Source organism: Buteo buteo, chromosome 22 (assembly GCF_964188355.1).
Source record: "Buteo buteo chromosome 22, bButBut1.hap1.1, whole genome shotgun sequence".
In the NCBI taxonomy this organism is placed as follows: domain Eukaryota; kingdom Metazoa; phylum Chordata; class Aves; order Accipitriformes; family Accipitridae; genus Buteo; species Buteo buteo.
The window spans coordinates 1375201-1397837 of record NC_134192.1 but is presented as its reverse complement, the minus strand read 5'-3'; the positions used below and the strand labels follow the sequence as shown (position 1 = coordinate 1397837).

General features: G+C 43.4%; 1 protein-coding gene across 3 annotated transcripts; it reads left to right on the top strand.

Moving 5' to 3' along the window:
* The first annotated feature begins 220 nt into the window (after positions 1-220).
* Positions 221-13079, top strand: NSDHL (NAD(P) dependent 3-beta-hydroxysteroid dehydrogenase NSDHL). Of its 3 annotated transcripts, none has more exons than XM_075053708.1 (8): positions 221-288; positions 2327-2377; positions 4730-4891; positions 5830-5976; positions 7393-7521; positions 9513-9655; positions 11255-11357; positions 12072-13079. In XM_075053708.1, the coding sequence occupies exons 2-8, from the start codon at positions 2357-2359 to the stop codon at positions 12405-12407; spliced, it is 1041 nt and encodes a 346-aa protein (XP_074909809.1). In that variant the 5' UTR covers positions 221-288; positions 2327-2356; the 3' UTR covers positions 12408-13079. The 3 variants fall into 3 exon arrangements, with proteins under 3 accessions (XP_074909809.1, XP_074909810.1, XP_074909812.1); XM_075053709.1 differs by having other exon boundaries at positions 221-293; XM_075053711.1 differs by lacking the exon at positions 7393-7521.
* The last annotated feature ends 9558 nt before the right edge of the window (positions 13080-22637 follow it).

The window sequence follows — 22637 nt, the reverse complement described above, 5'->3', positions numbered from 1 at the left end:
AAGAGGCGACTGACCGGGGAGAAGCGCCTCTCCTCCTCCCGTCAACGCCATTGGCCGAAGCGGGGGAGGCCGCGGACCAATCAGCGAGCGATAGCCGGCTAGCGCGATGCTCAGCCCAGGGCGCTCGGGAGGAGAAGCGGCGGGAGCCGGTGGAGTGGGCGGGGCCTGCTGGAAGCGTCCGCGCCGATTGGTGGAGCGGGAGGGAGAGAGGGAAGGGCTTGACACGGGGGGCGGAGCCGGGCCGGGAGTAAGGGCGGGCTGCGGAGGGCAGAGGGCGACGTCGGTGAGGTGAGGTGAGGGCGGGGGGTCGGTGTGAGGGGAGGGAGGCTGAGGGGCGTGAGGAGGGCCGAGGTGAGGTGAGGTGAGGGAGGCTGAGGGGCGTGAGGAGGGCTGGGCTGGGCTGGGCTGGGGTGAGGTGAGGGAGGCTGAGGGGCGTGAGGTGAGGGAGGCTGAGGGGCGTGAGGAGGGCCGGGGTGAGGTGAGGGAGGCTGAGGGGCGTGAGGAGGGCTGGGGTGCGGGGAAGGTCATGGGGGCTGTGGAGGGGCAGGCTGAAGGCAGCAGAGCCCGCAGGGCTGTGAGGAGGGCGGGGGTGTGGGGTGGGATGTGGGGGCTGGGGAGCTAAGGGGGGGGGTAGGGGAGGCTGTAGGGGAACGCGGGGTAGGTTGTGGGGTGTGTAGGGAGGGAAGCTGGGGGCGAGGGAGGCCGCAAGGCTGTGAGGAGGGCTGGGACATGAGGAAGGTTGTGGGGTGTGTGGAGGGGCAGGCTGAGGGGCCGAGAAGGTGGGGGCGGTGTGAGGAGGTGTGGGGTAGAGGGTAGGTTGTGGGGGGTGTGGAGTGGGAAGCTGGGGTCTGAGGTGCTGGGGATAGGGGAGGCCGCAGGGATGTGAGGAGGGCTGTGGTATGAGGAAGGGCAGGCTGTAGTGGCGTAGGAGGAAAGCTGGGGGTGGGAGAAGCTGGGTGGGTGTGGAGGGCGGCTGAAGGGGTGGGGGGGCTCTGGGATGGGGCGGCTGAGAGAACTGGAGGGGAACTGAAGACGAAGTAGTTCATAAATTGCATTTTGGAGAGGGGTAAGGCCTGTGTTAAGGGAGATGTGGGGGTGGAAGAGGGGGCAACTGGAAGGTGGGTCACCCTGTGCCCATACTTCCAAACCAGTTTGGTGTTCCTGGCTGGGCAGGCACCAATCCTGCCTTTTTTTGGCTTTTTCCTTGCCATTTCAAAGGGCTTTTCAGAAAAATAAAAAATGAAGAGTGCTAAACCGTGTAGCTTGCAGAGTAAGCCAGTCCCGCAGATGTATTTGCTTGCGTGAGGCATGGTACTGTGATAATTTTATAGCAACATTGGTGTAGCTGTTCCTGGATCTCATCCAGTTGTGTTGGCACTGGTGTTCATGAAGTGAGATAGGTCAGAGAGCTGCTCTGGCTGAAAAACCAACCCAGGCAGAAAATGATTAATTTTCAGCTAGTCATAGCTTTGATCCATCTCAGTGCAGTAGGAAGTAGTGGGTAGCACTGACTAGGAATAAGGAGAATCAAATCGGCCTCTAAAGCAGTAGTTTATCATAGTGGTGGTTTAAAGAGCCCGTAAAGCTGTCAGAAGTCTTTGTGTGCAGCTTGTCTTTATGTTGGAAACGGATCTAAATAGACATGTTGTCTTTTTCTGTCTTTCAATTATATCCCAAACAGTAGGATCCCAGCTGAGTTGGGAATTTTGTTTGCTATTGCTGGGAGGAAGAGCGTATTTTAATGAAACTGGTGGTATCAACAGCCTGTGATGTGAAAACTTGGAAAATCTCACCACTAGCTCCCCTCTCTTCGCTGATGGGCACCAGTGAGCGCTGGTGTTTCTTCTGTGCTGTGTCTGCTGCTGTGGAACAGGCAGGCATGATTCTGCTGAACTGCTTGAACTTCAGTTTTATTTTGTTGTTCCTAACACTCTTGAGCGGCTATATTTTTGAAGAGGACATTGTCAAAACCTGCAATTGTGCTCATGTTATTTGGAGTATAAATGTTCAGACTTAAAGGAAGTGCATGAAGCTAATACTAGCTAAAATAAGATGGTGCCTATATTATTGAGGGTATTTTATTGTATTAAAATTATGCCTTTGAGAAAGCTATTTGATCTCACTGTTACTCTTGTACTGCTTATTTTGTTCAGCAGGGCAGAGAGAATTAGCTCATTTTTTTCATGCTTCTGCTTTAGCATAATGGCTTCAAACCTCAATTTCTATAACTAGAAATGTGGTTTTTAAAAAAAGTTTGGTTTGTGTTAATGGCATGCTTAAGTAAAGTATTGTATTGTGAATAAAATAATATTGTCCTTTTTTAAAGGAATCGGGTTGATAGTGAATCATCTGAGAAATGGCCACACACCTCAGATCGGTAAGTTGAGGACTTAAACAATGCTTTATGAAGACTTGTCTTGCAGAAACATATTTTCATAGTTGCTTCTTCTGAATATTGCTAGGGATGACATGAGACTGTTCCTGCATTAATACTAATTCTAGAGGTAATGGTGGGGGAAACGTGATTTTCCAAGGAATCATTTGCTGTGTTTAGTTCCAAAGATCCAGGAATGCTCCAATCCCCGCAAGAACACCAGTGGCCTTGTCAGTGCTGCCAAATCAATTAGTCTGGAGATTTAGTTACTCCAGGATCATTTCTACATGCCTTATAACATTATTCCATGTTGTAGTGCAGGTGAAGGCCCAGTTGAGGTCCGTGAGACCTACTAGATCATTGTAACCTCTTTCTGTGATTACTGCATTGGATATAGGAGATTAGAATATGGGAAGTGTAACATTTTGCTTAGCTCAGAGAGGTGTTTGGACGTTACTCTTAGGAGTACATCTTATTAAGCTGTTCTGTTACATTACCTGTGGTTCTTGTTTATAGAGATTTCTACCTTCTGAACTATTTTCTTATTAATTCATATGAAGCTTATGGAAGACCAGTGAATCTCAGATATTTAGGAAACAAAGAAACAAAAAACCCAATGTGGTGTCATGGTAGAGAGTGTGAACAAGCTGTTGTATCTTCACAGCACTAGATAGGTAGCAATTCATATCCTAAAATCAATATAGTCATGTGTAACCTGGCTTTCTACCTGCATTTTTTAAACCAGCTAATTAATCCAGGTGCGGCACTGTTAGCTGCAGTTATACTGATTCTGGTTATTGAGTTGGTTCATTTAGTACTTTCCCAAGAGGTGTGTGTACTAGATTGTATTGTATATTATAAATATGCACTAAGGATTATTAAAATAGTCTGCTTCTCATCACCAGTTAGAATAATGTCCTTATACTTTGGCAAGTGGAAAACTATCATACAGAAAAACCTGAACTATCTCATCTGTACTGGTAAAAAACGATTCTGATGTTTAAAGCCAGACAGAGGGCGTCATTCTGCCGCTGTAAAACTTCAGTTCAGCACATCTAAGTGCGGTCTGCAGTTCGGGTGTTCTCATTTTATGAAGAACTCACTGGAATGAGAAAGGGTACAGGGGAAGGCAAGTAAAAAATATCGATGGAAGGGAGCGACTGCCTTTTGAGGAGAAACTGAAAAGGCTAGACCCCTCAACAGGGAGAGGACACCACAGAGGGGAGGGATGTGACAGACTTTAGAGAATCAGGAAGCTGATGAGTAAAGCAAATGCAAAACTGTTGTAGTGGGGGAATACAAGGAGAGTGAACTGCAGAGAGTCCTTAGACTCACATATTCTATGTTGTCTGTTCTCTTGCAGCTATCAAAACCAAATAGGCCACTGGGCCAACCCATTAGAACTTTTAATTTTTTTTAATCAGACTGTACTTTGTATGCACCATTCTAAATAACTGGTTATGATTTAATGTAACTGAGCAACTGCAGTGAACTCTTCTAATTTTTGTTGTGGATAGTCGACACTTTGCAGTAGAACTGTTGTTTAAGGATGTAGCACTTAGAAACTTCTGAACAATTGTTGTCTTTGTGCGGTTTCACTGGGTTGAAATTCCCTTCAGCTCGATAGAATAACTGCAGAGGTGGGTTTTTGGTAGCAACAATAAGGAGCAAGTCTATTTCCAACCAGGACAGAGCATTCTTTGTGCAAAAGCTTCCTCAGACTCGTTGCTTGTATGTTCTGTGCTGGCGGTAAGGTCTTCAGTCTTAGTCCTGTTAGACGAGTGACCAGGCTGGAATCTGTTAATTAGTGCCTCTAGCCATTGATTTTAAAAAGCTTAAAAAAAGAAAGGAAGAACTAATGACTAACTAAAAAGGACAAGCCTTGCCTTTACCTGATTGCTTTCTTGGCTTGGAGAAGCCTAGGTTTCACATGCTCTGAAAATAGTTTTGTCCTTGCTAACGGTGACAGTTTTAGTATTCTGAATTATCTGTGCCATGTGGCTGAAGCAAATTTTATTTGCTTTACCATCAGGGCAGCGTTTGTCAGAGCCAGTCCTCTTTTCCTTCCCTACTATGTGAGCCACTTGGTTATGAGGCAGAGTCCTGCCAAAATACAAGCCAGCGTGTGAGCCATGTGGACCATTAGCATGTCTGAACTTTTAAGTTACTGTGATAGCACAGACATATTGAAGAGTCTTTTGATATCTGAATTTAGACTCCTCCAATTAAACTAGCTACTGACTAGTTGTGCAAAATTCCAGCACACTTTGATCTGGGGAAGTTCAGATCAGTTTACTTGCGCAGTTTGTTGGTGTATGTCTGCTTGCTAAAGTGCTTTTCTCCCTGTCTCTACAGGTTGGTAAGAAATGTACAGTGATCGGCGGGTCAGGATTCTTAGGCCAGCACATGGTGGAGCAGCTCCTGGAGAAGGGTTACATGGTCAATGTGTTTGATATTCAGAAGAGATTTGAAAATGACAGAGTGCAGTTCTTCCTGGGAGACCTTTGCGACAAAGAGGTAGAGACTAACAATGGTACATGACATGGGTAGATAGAAAAGATGTCTGTTTAAATAAATGTTCATTCAAATAGCTTACCGAGCCTTGCCTGAAGCCCTAAAACACCTGAAGGCATTGCACAGGTTGTGAAAGGGTACGTAGGATGCCCCCCAACCTTTCCCTGTGAAGTCAGTAGCCTAAGCAGTTTTCTGTGGAACCCTCATGTAGAACATTTAAAGAAATATATTTGATGTCTGCTTGAAGCTGAAAAGAACAGAACTTGTTTCTGTATTATGATTTGCATTACTGTTAGCTCAGATATACAGTCTAATTATAATCACTGTTGGTAATTGCATGTGGGTGCTCTCCTAGCTAACCTCAGCTGCATGAGAACGGCAGAATGCATTATTCCTAACAGTTAAGGCATGCTAAGAACTCTTACCTTAACTCAGTCATGTGTGCGAGCCTTGGCAAAAACATTTGTATACAATGTGAAGAGACATCTCCCCACCAGTATAAGGTATCATGTCTCAGAGCTTTATGACAGTTATCTCAAACACAGACAGTGCCATGGGGTACTGTTGGCTGTTAAACCTGCTGCTTGCTGAGTTTTCCGACTCCTACCTCCAGGTTATTTTGAGTCTCATACTTGCACTTGAGACTATTGCAAGTAGTTAAGTCTAGATAGCCTCCAGGTCTCAGAAGGTTCCTAGGTTCTCCTCCGGAAAGAAAAGATGATGTATTGCGTTTTTGTCTAGCAAGAGAGGATGTTGTGAAGATCCTGGACTCTAATCCTATTCCAGCTGCTCACCTTTATGGAAAGAACATGACTTGAAACTTAGTGGTTTTGTTTCCATGAGAAAAAGAACTGTGTCTTATTTCCTTCTTTTTTTTTTTTTTTCCTGAGAAGGCACTATTGCTGTTGCTTCATTGCTGTCTCATGCGATGTGTCTTCTAGGCTTTGCTCCCAGCTTTACAAGGTGTGTCAGTGGCATTTCATTGTGCATCACCAGCACCTTCAAGTGACAACAGGGAACTCTTTTATAAGGTGAATTTTATGGGAACCAAAGCAGTCATTGAAGCCTGCAAAGAAGCTGGAGTGCAGGTAAGGGTAGGAAAGCACATGGAGACTATAAGATGCTGATGTGACTTTATAACAATTGGAGCATGGACCAATTTCAATCTAGTTTGATAGAGGGGCAAAGGTCTCTGAGATACTGAACTGCTAGTTGTTCTGTGAAAATTAGTAGAATAGAGACTCTTGGTCTCCCGCTTAGTGTCTGGGGTAAGCTCAGTCCATGTTTGCCACAGAAAACCTACACATTGCAATATTCCTGACTGTAGGAAAAGCATCCATTAAAATTTGTCCTACTAGATGTGTGGGAATCACCCATGGGAGAACCATGACTGACAAGTGGATTCTTTCATGCTTTAATAAGGGGACAACTCTAAAGATAGCTCTTCCAGCAGTGGAATTATTGATGGCATCTATTACCTATGTGAATTCTTTGACATATAATGAGAAGGAACACACTTATGCCATAATCTCAGGATAATTTGGTTTAGAAAGTCATTTGCCCACAAAAGAAAGCCAGAGGAAACCAGGCCGCTGTTCAGGCAAGGTTGTGGGTTTTTTTTGGTTTTTTTTCTCCTTATGTTATGTTGATATCACATGAGTTTTCACTTAAATTCTTAGCAAATTTTCAAGTGCAATGCCTGTAAAGATCCCTTACTTATTCTGGGCAGAGATGTTGTCCCCAAAGCATGTATTTTGCGCAGTGTCCATGTGCAAACACAGAAGTGATAATGTTTAGAATTAAATGATGTCTATTGCACAGGACTCCCGGCCTGACAGTTTGTTGTATGTTGGGTTTTTTTCCCCCCTCATGTAATAAGCTGTTGTAGGAAATGAGCAATGTGGTGTTTACCTTCAGGCTTAGTCTGGATTCTGTCAGAGCAAGGAGTTAAGCCTTGTTGGAACTTGTTGGATCTAGTCATCTTTTTATTGCAGTGTAGATCTTATTTAAAACCACATGTTTCTGATTACTCAAATACATCACTGACTTCCTGTTTTGAATCCACTAGGGTATGTTTTTATCCAACAAAAACATCCAATATAAGAATTCTTTTTGGTTTAATCTACTGTGGTATCGTTATCGTCAAGATGAGCAAATATCTCTTAAAAACGCTTGTTGCATGTTAAGTGCTAAAATATGCCAAGCCAAGTGGGCACTCTGATTTTCCTGGAGATGTTTTCCCCTTGACTGGCTGCCTTACATGTTTGTTGAAATGTTTTAATCTCCTTTAGGTAGCGCTAAACAGTGTGACAGAGTCAATTAAAAGAGTGGGAGTTTTCTTACCTGCAATCGCAGATCATCTTCTGTTAGCCTACATTCTTCTAGACTTGGATTATTATCTGTAGAATCAGTTGCTTAAATGTTATTGTCTTTACTCAGTCTTCGTCAATAATGACCCTTTTGGTTTAGGTTTTAAACAACGTTTTCTTCCACATCTATTGCAGAAACTGGTGTTAACTAGCAGTGCCAGTGTAGTTTTTGAGGGCACAGACATAAAAAATGGATCAGAAGACCTCCCTTATGCAAAAAACCCTATTGACTATTACACAGAGACAAAGATTCTACAGGAGAAGGTATTTGTCATAATATGGTTAATGTTGTTATTTTCGATGCTTAAAACTGCCCTTCTAAAAGTAGGGCATGCCCTAGGGGACACAACAGACTCTTCAAGACTGAACAGATCTCTCTTGTTCTTCAGAATCTCTCTTTCATTAGAAAGAAGTATCTCGTTCTTACAGTTGAAAAGAAAACCTGTGCAGAATCATGCATATGGCTGCCAGAGTTTTCAGAGTGTAACTGAAATAGAAAATTCCCTTCTTTTAGACAAATCTGTCTGATTTTAGCCCTCTTATTCTCAGCATAAAGGCTAGTGAGCTGTGGATTCATTTGTTCTGTTACAGACAAATACGGCAGGTGACTACCACTTGCATCTTTCACAAGTGACCCACATCCTTTTCCCTAGGCATGCTGATGGGTTGGTCCAGGGGATGCTTTCCTAGCAGCTGTCTGGCTGTTGAAATACATAAGTTCTAAGTTATGTCTTCCTTGGCTGATGAAACTCCTAAGTAGTGTATTCACTTAATACAAAGAGAATAAAATAAGGCTGTGACATAAATTACCAAGGCAGTTGAATGAAATAGTGTGTTACGCTACAGAGGTGGTTTCGAGAGGAGGAATAAAAGAACTGGCAGAGATATTGCTTTCATTGCCAGAGCCATGTGATAATCCCATTTCTTAACTTATCCAGCTTTGTTTTAAGAGCAGTTGAGAGGAGTTTTTTGCCTTCTCTGCTCCTACTGGAAGGCTGTTTCAGAACCCCATTTACCTGAATTGCAGCCTGAAGTTACAGTTGGGATTGTGAACAAGTCACTGGGGAAGGAGAAGATAAGGTGGAGATGTGGACTGAGTTAAAGGGGCATGGCAGCCTAATAACACGTTGTAAGCTAATGCTATTGGCCATGTGCTGAAAATATTCTTGTTAAAAAAGATCTAAAAATTTCCCCTACATCTGAATGTCCACTACTTTGAACATTAGCAGATCACCAGCATCTGTTCTATTTCAGGTTCTTAATGCTGCAGTATTTGTGGTTTAAATATGGAATGACAATGTTTTAAATCAAAGCGAACAAACATTTTTTTTGAACTTTTTTCAGTGGCTTGCATTTCAGTTGTGGAAAGAATCCATGCTTTTTGTGCCTGAAGAATATAGACTTGCTTCCATACTGAAGCTGACAGTGTGCCCTCTAAAGCTGAGCATTAGCCTTTAAGGATTTTTCTTACGTTCCTTAAAAAGAGCTTAATTGAAAATGCAGCATAAAAACATCTGTTCATTCACAAGCATAACCACTTTGCAGTAAAGTGGACTAATAAAGTGGAAGTTTGTGAGTAGCAATCAAGTCTAGCCCACTATGCTTGTAATTATGTCTTTGTTTTGGGTGAAACAGAGAAAGTATTCAGTGTTTATTTGTATGTGTTTTTCTTGGATTTTTAATAGAAAATCCAGCAGCTGTTAAAAATTAGTAGAACACATTGTTTGGGAACTCCCAATAGATTAAATCTTCTTCAGAGATGCCCTGCTAAATCTGGTTAGCACTGCCAGGAAGATGGGATCACACCCTTCTGAATGAGATCAAGAAGGCCTATGGTGGAAATCTTCCATTGATTGATGAGAGAGATGGAGGCTGAATTGCTTAGTGTCCTTCTTTTCTCCAACATGTCCATAAAGAAATCATGGTGTGAAGGAACTTTCAAAGCTTCTCTGGTTTCTGTGGTGTTAAATGAGAGGCAAAGAGTTCCCTTCCTTTGCCTGTCAATTCATTAAGTGTTCAATAATGAAAACAGATTTTTGTCTGTTTTTCTCATTAAAGAGAAGTGGGAGAAGAGATGGGAACAAAGGAAGGATCATTTGTAAAGGCAAGGGTGGACAGTAATTCTTCCACCGATGTCTTCCCAAGGAGATGGGGGAATGCCCACCCCCTTTAGTGATGATCTTGGAATATGTTCCTAAGCTGTATTTTTCTTCCCAGCCTTTCTCTCCTGACTTGGTTATCTTTTTTCCCTACAGGAAGTGCTCAGTGCAAATGACCCATGCAACAATTTCTTCACTACTGCTATTCGTCCCCATGGAATATTTGGTCCCAGAGACCCTCAGCTGGTTCCCATCCTCATCCAAGCAGCTAAGAGTGGCAAAATGAAGTTCATAATTGGGTGAGCAAGGCTCAGTCATTTTATAGTTTTTGTTAAAATTGATGCTGAATCTACAAAGCCCTTTTGGAAGGGAATTATATTAAATCAGTAGTGTTGTTGTGGCATGGAAAAAAGTACCTTTCTTTAATTTTTCACTTGTGACCCAGGATTCTGTTTTTTAAAAATCCTTATGTGTTAGGGACTCGTGCATGCAGATGGTAAGTGTTCATAATGCAAAAAGAATATTGGTGGGGAAAGCTGACATAGCTTGAGCTTTCTTTGCATTGTCTAAAGAGCTGTCCTTTTAAATATGAGAGAGCTCAGATTACTTGATGTTAATGTAATTAATATACACTTCTGGTATTTGAGGTTCTTGCAATTCAAAAGCCTATATGGCAATGTTTTAATATTTCTGATTCTAAGATCAAAGATATTTGTCTTGTTATGGAGCCTTGCAGAGTTTCTAGTGGACCACTGAAATTTTAGAGCAGGAAATAGTTCGAGTTACTACTAAGGATATTTTTATCAATTGTATTATGCTCTTGAAAGAAATGTGCTCTTTAATTTACAATAGATTTTTATTACATGCAGGGAGCTTGTTTGTATGTATATGTGCACATGTGAATATGTGCTTCGGGTAGAAGGAAGAAAGGGAATAGGGTTGTGGTCTTTTTGGTGTTGGGTTTGGTGGGGTTTTGGGTTTTTTGGGTGTGTTTTTTGGGTTTTTTGTTGGTTTTTTTTTTTTTTTGGTTCTCATTCTTCCTTACAGTTCAATTCTGAGTCCATCCCTCAAACTGATCTGTGAGCAGCAAACATACACAAACTCAAGGTTTCCACTTTGTGCAAGTCTTCATTCTCTTCCAGCTCAAACACGCATTCCTCATTTAAGTTTTCCTACCGCTATACAGACCTGTATATCCCTTCCAAGAAAGCAAATAAAATAGTTATACATCCATGAATATAGGAAATGAAAATAATTCTTTCTCAGAATGTTGGATTGCAGCAATACTGTTTTTTATGGCCAAATGAAAGTGGTGATGGTTTTGTAACAAACAATTTGTTTGATTTAGCTGGACTCTTGAAAGCGATATGCAGATTAATTTTCATTTTCTCTACCTGTGTAGAAATAGATTTAACACAGTGGGTTAAATCTGTTTCAGCTGGGGCTGAGGTTGGCTTATTGAGGGAGTAAGTTAGAATTTCATGAGCCAAGAAATCCATAATTGAAAGCTTGTCCTTAAGTGACTTTCTTTGTGCTAGTTACCACTCTGTTTGTATTTGTTCTGCTGCTGTGGACCACTCTGCTGATTCTGACACCTGTAGGATCTGCAACACCTAGATACTTGGTAACGTGTGAGGTTTAAAAATGGTACTGTTACAGTAATGTAAACTTTGAGGGCCTTGACAAGAGCTAAGACAGTAACTGCCTTTCCTCTGTCTCCAAAATAACACATAGTGATTTCCTCTCTCTGACAGGGTATAGCCTGAAGTTGCAGCGCAACAGAGCAGAAGAGGAATCTTGAAATAAATACATGTTGTGTGAAAGTCCTTCCATTTGCCACAAGCAGATTTTCAGCCTAACTTGCCTTAGGGCTAAACTTCTTCCTTTTGTCTGTGCAGGGATGGGAAGAACTTGGTAGATTTCACCTATGTGGAAAACGTGGTCCATGGACACATCCTAGCTGCAGAAAATCTTCAGAAGGACTCTCCTCTGTGTGGGAAGGTAAGGAAGGACCTAGCAAGGGGAGGGCAGTGGGTGTCCCCTAGCTGAACTTTGTCGGCAAGCCTCACTTGGCTTCATGTGTCTGCTCTGTAATTTATGCTGATTTTTGTCTGTACTGAACATCGATCTTGGAGATGAGTGGAACTAGCACACACAAATGGGTCAATTTTTTTCTGTCTATGGGTATAATGAATGGTTGCCCATCTGGTGACCATTGTGTGCAACCACATGGGCTAAGATGTATGAATATACTCTAACTTAATGCTATAAAACTCCTTGTGAAAGGAAATCCAGGCAGAATTGTGGGCAGCCAAGATGCATGCTTAAAAAACATAGTTATTTAGCTTTTACAGCAGAATTCAGAACAGATGAAACATAGATTTTCATGGCACCACCGTGCTCTGGGCATGCACTGTACATACAGCTAGGATGCTTTAATGTGTTTGCCTTGTGTTGTGTCATTCAGTTTGTTTGACCATCTATGAGTAATCTTAACCTCTAGGGTGTCAGAAGTAGCTGGCTTTCTTAGCAAAGAAGGGGTTCATCACTTTTCAGACAGAGGTGGTTAGTGCAAAGCAGTTTCTCATGAAAATGTGTTCTCAGTCAAGTCAGGGATGTCAGTCTCCTTGTGAACATGAGATGGGCCATCACAAAGACAAGTTTGTGAAACCATAATGATTTTATCACCTGGCTTTTTGTCTTCCTTTCTTTCAGGCATTTCATATCACAAATGATGAACCAGTTCCTTTCTGGGCTTTCATGTCCCGTATCTTGACTGGCTTGAACTACGATCCTCCCAAGTACCATATTCCCTATTGGCTGGCATATTACCTGGCCCTATTCCTGTCTCTAGTGCTGTGGCTGTTAAGTCCACTGGTCACCATCAAGCCTACTTTTACCCCTATGCGGGTAGCATTAGCTGGAACGTTTCACTACTACAGCTGTGAACGGGCCAAAAGAGACATGGGCTACAAACCAGTGGTGAGCTTGGATGAAGCAATAGACAGGACTCTGCAGAGCTACCCCCACCTACGCCGGGCTAAGGCCTGAGAAGTCCTAGATGGATTTTTTTCTACTTGATTTTCCTAATTGCTTTGACATCTTAACGTGAACACTGAAGCAAATTTCACTAATTCTCTGGAACAGGGAGTTTTCCTGAAGGCCCTTCTCCTCCTCACCATTATAAAGACAGCTTTATCTGGGTTGAAAAAAACTCATGTAGGAGCTGTGCTAACAGTTCTTTTCTTTGATGTGACTTCTTGTTTTGAAACAGCTGCTGAACCCTGTGGACTATGAATAAACACCCTGCCGTGCCCTCTTCAGTCCCAACCCAGCACATCAGCATTCCTTCATCTTCTCTCTCCACCCTTGTCCTCTGTTTTGTTGCTCTGGTGATAACAGCCACCTCTTCTCATAGCTGCAGACTGGTTAATGAAATACTTCTCACGATTGGTTCCTCTCTGTGGTTTGGCTTTTTTCTATACAAGAGCAATGAAAGAGAGGCTCATGCCAAAAAGGAGTTCTGCCACCATCTCTTAAATCATTGAAGCAATTTTGTTATTCCCTCCATGATTGGTGGGTGATTTGACTTCTTACTGAGGCATCAGAAGGAAACCTGAGAAAAGGCATGCTAGGCCTCTCTTTGTAAGGAAGCATGTGCCTTTGTGTCTGCAGGGGCCTATTTCTATTCAAAAACAACCCAAATAAATCAAGAAGAGATGACTTCCTAATTTTGTGTTCCATCTTTGAAAGGGCAGATCCCATGCTGAACATCTCAGCATAAACAGGATTTTAATCATTCTGCTTGTGGGGGGAGAAATCTTTGCTGTGGCTGTTGTCAGTCAGCAAATACTATTTTACCATAGCTCACTTATTTCCCATAAAAACTGCATTGGTTGGAAGATCCAGCTGCACAAAGCTCTCATCTTGCCTGACATGTTATTGCTGGTAATGGTGATTTTTATTGCTTTGACCACTTAGTACGTGAAAAAAACTTTTCCACAAGAAAATGGTTATCATAATTCTATGTTGACCAAGCTGTTTAGTTTGACAGTTATATTAAGTGTACTTTACCCTATAATCTTTTTAAGTGCTTTAGTTCTGTTTTGTTTCTAAATGAAGAGTTTAGGTTAGAGTTGGAACTTCCCTCCGTGCTAGTTCCTGGCTCTAGAGGAGTTTTGGTGTTTCAAATTTCGTAAGTATGGGAAGTGCCTCACACAATGAGCCTTAACCTCATCTGGGAGCTCAATATGCTGCAAGAATCCTATAGAAATCAGTTTTATTTTAACTTCTGGCTGTTTTCTGGAGAGTTTTATGTTGGCTTGTTTTTTCCTGGAAACTTTTATTTGCTGCTTTAACAGCTAGCTAGTTTTACTGACGTTTGCTTTGCTTGATCTTGAAGTAAATACTAGCCAGTTGCTTGGGCTAGTTCACACAGTTCTGGTTTGCACCAGTCATCCATCTTGGCCTTTCCCGCCCCGCCCCCCCCCCCCCCCCCGCCCCAGCCTGTAGGGTTAAATATTTAAAGCTTGAATTCTAGAGTGCAATTCTTCAGCAGTTTGTTCTTCAAAAAAAAAAAAAAAAAAAAAGCCCTGTGGTTCCTAGGTTTTCTGGAATCTACTGGTGTCATCATATATCCCATTTCAGTGGGAGACAGATGCTGCTTTCAAAGACCTGAGCTGTGTTAGCCTCCATGTGATGCATCAATGTGCCAGCACAAACTCAGTGTTAATGGAAAGACCCTTTCTTCCCTCACTGTTTCTGTGTGTACCAGTGCCCCATCTATTTAAAAAAATAAATAAAAAGAAAATTTGTGACATATAAAAGGAACAATCATATGGTGAAACCACGCCTGGCTGAGAGACGTGGCTTTATTCCCAAGGTTTTGTAAAAGGCCAGGCATCTCACCTGCTTTAAGGGGTGAGGAAGGACTGAAGTATGTTTGTTCCTTGCTCCTTTCTGTAAAGCTGGGCCCGCTTCTAGTTTTTGTAATGTAGTTGACTGACGCTAAACTTGTAGCTCGTTACTAGAAGAATGGCTTTTTGTGAAAATGGACAATTCAGATGCATCTCTGCTATGTGCAGTAGAGGTAGCTGCTAAACCCAAGCCAGTGAGTACAGAAAGCCCTGAAGGACAGTGTGTTCTAGTTCAGATGCAGTGCTGCACAGAAAAGATGGTACTGCTTTTGGGACTTGTGGTGCAGCACAGCAGAGAACTCCAGCTCCTCATCTGAGAAGTGGGAATAACACTGCCCTCACACAGAGGTGGTGTGAGAATAGGATCGTACTGAAGTGAAAGGAGCAAGCACTATGATTACTTGAAGTCAAACATAAAAAATAGGTAAAAGCACATTTTGGCCTCTAGATGGCATTTCCCAGCTAGATCTGCCTTGCAGCTTCAATCAGTCCCAAAAATGCTGTCTCTCAGTACTTGGACAACGTTCCAGTGGAGGGTTACTCATCTTCCCATGTCTTTGGAGGACTGTCAAGGTAAGAGGTGAAGGTAACAACCAGAAGGTGCTACAGAAACAAGAGGCACTGGAAGTTCAAGTCTGCTGGATAAAAAGCAGCAGGCAGTATGGTTTCCCTCACGTGTCTGGTTAATACAAGAAGGGTAAACCAGAGGTTTGCCTATACGGGGGCGAGCAGTTTCCCAGAGCTGGGCATGGAAAGAAGCATTGCATCATGCTGAAGTTGGTTTGACTTGGTACTCCCTATATAATTAGGTCAGTTCCCAGCATTTCTTCTGGCAGGCTGACTAGCTTCTGTTTTCCAAAACAGAAGTAAACAGGCATTGCTGTGCCTGTACCCCTGGCCACAACAGAGGAGGAACCTTGCTTTATCCATAGCTTCTTCTATCCTTGATCAAGCCTCCTCCTCTCAACTCATTTTCTCATCGTAATAAGCACCTGCATAAGTCCCATCTTGTGTTTTCTGGGCAAGCCAATATGATCCTTCTGTACTTTCCTGTCTGCGATTTATTTGTCATGCCACCTCTTTGCAGCCTTTATCTTGTGTGTGTGTGTGTGTATCAGCAAGCAACCAAGCAGGAGGCTACAAAGCAAAATTGCCATTATCAACATTTCCTTCCAAATATCTAGGGTCAAATGTAGTTGCAATCTGTTGTTCTTAGTAATGCTCAACCAGAGTTGCTAAAGACTTCAAAGACTTTCCTATAGCACTCTTGTCGAACTTATCTCTCACTTTGCTTTCCTGGCTTTTTCTTGCTGCAGCTCCTAATTTTGCTGACCTGAGACTGTTTTTGGTTTGACAAGCAGTGGGAGAGATAAAGGAGATATCTTCTGTTGCTTACCCTAGAGAAAGGAGAGGGAGGGAAAGAGAGAGGAATAAAAGTGCTTTTCTAGGTGGAGTTGAGGTAACCAAGAACCCCATTTCCCCTCTTACAGAGAAATTGCAAAGAGGATGTGCACAGGAGGAGTGCTACAGTTAAGAAATGCCTTTCAGTCTTGCCCTCAGAGTGTGGGTGGAGCTCTTGTCCAGACATACATCAGTGCCAAAAAGGAAAAAGGCTGGCTTGAAACATGTAAGAGGAGCGATTGATGAAAAAGCAGGTCAGAAATTATCTTGCATGTCCAGTGAGCAAAAAGGCATGGAGGCAAACTTAAGTCAAGCCTGAGGTGGATCTGTAGGAGGTATCAGGTGGAGGATAACGCTTGCATCACGCAAGCATGTGGTTACCATTGTGGAAGATCAGTACCTTCAGTGACTTCTAAATACAGGGACCTACTGATGCATTGCAGTGCTCAAATGCAGCCTTTTGTGAAACTGAAAGGGGCACTTTTTGATTCAGTAGATCCTTGCATATGTTATTAAAATCTGCTGATGCTAGTGATCACTAAGCACTAGTATAAGTTTCCACACCTTTTAGCACTGCAGAGCCAAACATGGCATGAGTGGGCTGGACTCTGCTCCTTGAGAGAATTGTTTACCAAGTTTCGCTAATGCTTGTGCAAGCCTTTGGAAAGTGCCAGGTCCACAAATGTAAGTGATGGTGCAACTTGGTCCTTATTATGGGAGAAGGAAAGCAACTTGTTTGCCTCAGAGCCCAGAGGAAGCTTGCTGAGCTGGTGATGAGAAATAAATAAGCATCTCCCTACTTGCAACAGAGCGTGTTTGAGGTGTTCCTGTTACCTGATTGCACATGTTGTTTTACTGTCTTAGTAATGCCATCAGGCTGGCACTTAGCCACAGCCTCTCTTTTGCTCTGCGTTTGCTGACAAGATCGTTTTGTCTCAGCGCTGAGAGCTCCTGACCTCCTGTGCAGGTGTGTCTTCATGACCATGGGTGAGATTATTGTATTCTAACACTAAATAGTCAAGGATATATGATTCTGTTCTGCTACCTGCTATTAGGAAGGTGAGGTCTGGCGTTTTGGCAGTGCTTTGTAATGACACCTCATGAAAAACCAGTTTGATTCCCTTGTAAGAAATGGGTGTAGTGGTTTTACACCCTTCTACTCATCACAGCTCTGCTCAGTCTTCTACTGAGGCTTTGGTTTCCTGTCACCTAGGCAAAGGCCCAAAGAATTGATGGGTTAGTCACCTTCGTTCCACCTTCAGTGCAAGGATGGGGGCCAGATAGTTACACAGGAGAAAGTGTTATTGAAAAAACAGGAAATGTTCTAATGGAGTTCAGTGTTCTGCAGTGGTGTTGACTAATTTTTCATGACTAGAAAATACTAAAAAATATTTAAGATTATATTGTAGTAACTGTTCAAATACAAGCTGGACTGGTCAGTGAGGCTGCATGCCTCTGGGCAGAAGTCCATTGCTGTCATGGGAATGATAAGAATTGCTATGCTACTCGGTACAATCACCTTTCCATAAAATTGGCTGCCTGGATTTTGAGAGTTGAGCAGGTTCCTACCTTGTAGACATCACTGTTTCTGAAGGTATGTGTACTGCACTTCTGGAAAGGAACGTACTCTAGAGTTACACAAACTAGTTTTAAACTGGCTGTTTCTGGAAGTGGTAGCAGTGTGCCCATGGCAGAAGAGAGCTTAGAGCAGGCTGACTTACCGTAGCAAGAAGAGACTATGGTATAGGCATGACTGCAGTTCATGGCCAGCCAAACCTGCTAGCATGACCTTCTATGCTGCTAGCTGTGAGCTTTCCTGTGCTTACTCCTATATGGCTTATCTACTGGGGTTTGGCTAAGAGATCCCCTCTGGGACATCTGCTGGTCCTCAAAAAATAGAGAGCTCATCTGTTGATGTTTCAGAGCATTGGCAGTGTTTAATGCCCATTGCTCTTCCAAAAAAACCCCAAACTAGTCCACACCCAAACACAAAACTCTCATTGGAAAGTATCTAGTTTGCAGCTCTGTCCTCAATTTTTCTGTTTTTGTTTCTTGGATGCAAGTGCCCTTCATATTTGCCACATTCTCTCCTGGATAGTTCTCTTAAACTATGGTCAAGAGACTTCTGTTTCTTCTTTGAAAAAAAAATTTTCTTTTTTTTTTTTTTTTTACATAAATGGTCAGAATCCTTTAAATCTTTTGCTGTTAGGCATTCTGTCCTGCCTGTGAGTGGTTTATGTGGCTGCAGCTTCCTTGTGTGATGTAATTCTTATGTCTTGCTGATCCCAAAAGATCTGCTTTGCAGTGCACTAAGAATATAAGGGAGGCAGATAAACAGCAGTGAAACAAGCATCAACCAGTGCTGTGAAACATATTTATGAGAGGTGCTTGTGCTTTTCTTGTAAAGGAGATTCAGGGAGAATCCATTTCCTTGTAAAGTCAGATACTCCAGGCTGAAATTTACCTACAGCTTTTACAGAAAAATTATGTTTCCTAACTGGAGATGGGGGAAAAAAAGCTCTTCCATCCGACTCCTCCCTCCTCCCCTGCTGCAGGAGTGTATGTGTCCCTGGAGAAGGTTGTGTTGTTGAAACAGAGCAACAGAATGTTCCTCCTGCTTTGGGCTGGGCTGGGCTGTCTTCTCCAGCACACCTGGATGGCAGTCTTAACTGCACCTTTGGCTCATGGCCCAAGGAGGGAGTCCAGGTCTGCAGCAGGGTGTGGGGGGTTTCAAGCCAGACCCTCTTGGTTTCAACCTGGTACAGAGGAAAAAATGCCCCTCTTGAATTCTGCTCCTGGACTGATGAAAATAAGGGACTTGTTGTTGTTGACTTCAGTACACGCAGGGTTTGCTCCAGAGGTATGTAGCTTAACTGTGCTATTTCCAGGTGGTCTTGCCAGTAGGGCTGAGTTTGGTGGCTTTCTCCCAAAGCATCATGAATTTGTCAGTTATTTAACCTGTAGCTGCTAGCCTGGAAAAGCTGCTACTTCTTGCAGTGTTGAGAGTTACAGTTTTGCTAGCTTCAAAGTAGTATGGGACTGTAGTTGTTGTTACATATATTGGGAGAAAGACACAGTTGCACTCCCCCTACACGCACATGTGCGCGCGCACACACACACACACACTGCATACTGAATGGATTTCTAACATAAATCTGAAGTCTTTATCCCTAAGCCTCTTCTAGAAGCTAGAGAGATGATGCTTCTGATCCGATTGTCTCAGTTAAGTGCCTAAAGTGAAGTAAATTGACTTCCCCTACAGACTTACTGGGTGGTCTTTTAGCCTCTAGTCTGGAGCAACCTTGTGGTGCTGCAATTCAGTGGCCCTGTGGCACAGTGCTCTTCCAGGTGTCACACAGGCCTGCCACTTGCTTGCAAAAAAACTTCTGCCTCTGGCCACTGCTGTGATTTTGAAATGCCATGTCATTAAAAACTGAATATGCTCCTGTAATTATGAGGAAGAAAAACACCCATCAGGGTTTCTGTGCCTGCTGGTGTGAGTGACATCCAGCTATACTTTGGAAAGAGTGGTTTATCTAAGAGCTTAATTGGGATAAAACCACAAAGACTTGTGTGGGACTGATTGTCCCTAACCGTTCAAGCTGCTGAGCACCACAGATGTACTTGCTGAGCTTTATTTGCAGTATGGGAGTACTGTGAACTGTGGTGACACGACAGCGCTGGAAATCTCCAGTTCAAGGTAAGCTGTCTGCATGGTTGGCCACAGTTCTTTTCAACTGAACAAAGAAAAGCCTTTTTTTACAGGGGAAAAAAGAAAAAAAAAAAAGTATGTTCCTGTCCTACTCTCCTTACTGGGAAATAAAAGACAAAGCTGTGGTTTACATTAGTATACTTGTATACTAACATGTATATACATATATACTACATTTCCCATGGTATGTAATGTCTCAGACCCCCTGGTGTTGTCCTAGTCCATGTGAGAAACATAAAAGGTCCCTTTCCATGTTCTGCCAGTCCTGGAAGACAGCTGTTCTTGAGACTTCCTTCTTTCCAGACTTCTAAAAGTGCTCGCTTTCTTTCTTGCTGTTAATTGGGAAACCTACTCCCTGAGAGGTCCATGGAATTCATGCTGTCCTTGGAGGATCCACTTCTCTGCCCCTCTTTAGCAACAGCCATGGCTAGAAGAGTTTCCTTGCTTTACTCTTTCTGCAGAAAGTGGTGTTTGGCAGCCATGTGCTAAATGGTGACAAGGGTGCAGTGTTTTAGGGACATGATGTTGCCCTTGGTGATCCTCCTGTGCAGACCTTGTCTCTGAAATGCATGAGCTTGATTGTCCTTGCAGTTATATTACTGCAAATGAAAGCAACTCTCCTGAAGTGAAGGGATATGCTGCTTCAAAACAGATGGGAGAGACACAACTGGAGCTGCTGGATAGATCTCAGGTTTAATCGCAATGATAAGCCAGTACCTTTCATAAAAGGTGTCAGCTGAAACACAGGTGTTGCCACAGTGGAGCAACGGACTTGTAGGACACATAGGTACCTCGGCCGTGGAGGGACCATGCACATAAGGGGAAGAAGCTGTGTAGTGTTGCCTCTCCCCAGGACTGCAGTTCACAAGTGAATCATGGCTTCTTAAATAAAATGAAACTGTACCCCATTTAAATGGGAAATTAGCTGGAAGAGGGAGCAGATACAGCAGAATAAAGTCCCTTTTATTCCGATGTAGGCTGTCCATGTGTGGCAGTTGTAGCAGTATCATAGTTCTCTCTTGGCTTTCCCAGACAAGCCCTGACTCTCCTCTTGCTTTACTCCCAAGAAGCTGCATGTGGCCAGTGTGATGTACAGCAGTGAGTAGGCAAATGCTCTCCTTCACTCGAGTGGTGCTATGCAACAGCCTTACATCTCACAATTGTGTTAGCCAGCAGCTGAAAATATGTAGGTAGTGTTTGCACCAGAAAACCATGGCTAAATGAAGTGAAATAAAATGTCTCCTTTTGTCCCTTCTCTGAGTAGCATTGCTGCAGGATTAGCACAGCAGGAGAACCCAGGGTAGGACTGATACAGGTTTCAGACCAGAGTGGCAAGGGAGCTGACTCCTGAAATGCAGGAAGGCTGTATAAGGTCACTGCTGAATCAGTGGGGCTTTGGGTGGCATCAGGAGGTTGAACATGGAGGCTGAAGATTGAGAAGACTTTAGAGAGTTGAGTTTGACTGGGCTTGAATGGTAGTTCATGTCATGGAGGAGAAGCAACTTGCATGGCATTTTTCTGTATCTCAATAGGCTACGTGCTGTGCAGCGTGTCTTGCACTAAAAACTTGTGCACCCAAGCTGTTGTGGTGGAGCTGCCAGCTCAGAAATACATTCTCTGCTGTTCTACCTTGCCACCACACCCCTGACTTTACGACCTGTCTTTGGAAGTTTTGTACATATGCTTGGACCTGTATTTTCAAGCTAATAACAAAATGTTATTTAATACTGCACCTATCTCCTCTTAGTTAATTAGAAAAACAATTCTTTGCTGTGTTCCTTTCTTCTGAGAAAGAGAGCAGTGCTGATAGACAGCTAATGTTTTAGCCTGCATATGTGCTAGTTCAACAAAATAGTTGTCTGCATCTAGTAAAACAACACCCAGCTTCTGTATGTATTGTTTTCGGATCTCCTTATCCATTTCTTTTGGTGTTTAATATTAAGGTGCTCATAATAGGTGCTTTTTTTTTTTTTTAACATTCATTGTGGAACAGTGTGTTCACACTTGAAAAAAAGCGTAGTCCTTAGACCCTGGGGTGTCCCTTCTGCTTGCTTGGCAGAGGACCTATTGTACCCAAAAGGCTGGCCAGGCTATTAGTCACTATTATTTCAGGAAAGAACCTGAACCAACCTTCAGCAAACGATGGGATGACTCAGGGGTTACTGAAAATAAAGCTGCGCTGTCAGCTGGAACCCTGAAGCAGAGGATGCTTTACTGAGGTAGGGTCTGGGCTGCATTTTAAACAGCCTGCTTTAAATATCTTAAATTTTCCTGAGTTGGACACCCCTCAGAGCCCACTCTGAGCTCAGGGTGCAGCTTTGTGAATATTATGTCTTCTCTCCTGTGCTTATCTCAGCTGGGATCACCAGCAGCCTCTGGGGAAGAAAGCTCATCTAAGCCTGTGCTGCTCCTGGTGTTGCAGCATGAGTGGATCAGAGAGAAAGATCTGGGACTGGAGTAACAACGTTGACATCAGGGCTTTTCAGACGTTATCTTTGCTGTGCTGCTGGGAGCCAGGGATGGGTTATTGGCCCTGTTATAGCACATCCCAGCCCGCTGGTGGTTTGCTCCCCATCCTACAGCAGATCTGTTATTGCAGAGCTGCGAGGAGAGCACAGGAGCGCTTCTCTCCAGCAGCTCATCTACAACGGACTCGGTGTTACTTCTGATTAGTTCACAGGGGCAGGTGAAAGTGTGTGCTGGTGGGTGCAGAGGTGGGGAGAAGTCCTGACAGATACCTGGTTGGATTTTCATCACTTTCTTCTTACCAACCTGTGGCAGTCCCAGGCTGAAGCCCTGACTTCTCAGAAGTGCTCTAAGCTCACAGCCCCAACCATCGGTCTTTAGGAATTGTCAAAAAGTGTATCCAATGGCCTTGCTGTGTCCGTTCAGAGACTCACCAAAGCTGGGCCTCGGGGATCTTGCAGTGACCACAGTAATTAGAAGGGGAAATAAACCGAGGAAGATGAGAGTACTTGGCAATTTCCTCTGCAGTGAATAGTGATAATCACACCTGTGTACCTCACTTAATTAGTTAGAACTAGACAATCACTGTTGAGCGCTAATTGCAGTGCCAGTTCCCGATGCTACCTGGGTACCACTGCTGTAAGCAGCTCTGAGACTCAAGGGCTTGCCGGTACCTGAGTAGCAGGGGGGTTCCTGCTCCCTCTTCCTGTGGGGCAAGCCTGTCTGGCAATGTTTGGCCTGAAAAGAAATTCAGTGGGGTGAGAGCTGGGGGGTTGATCTCTGCTG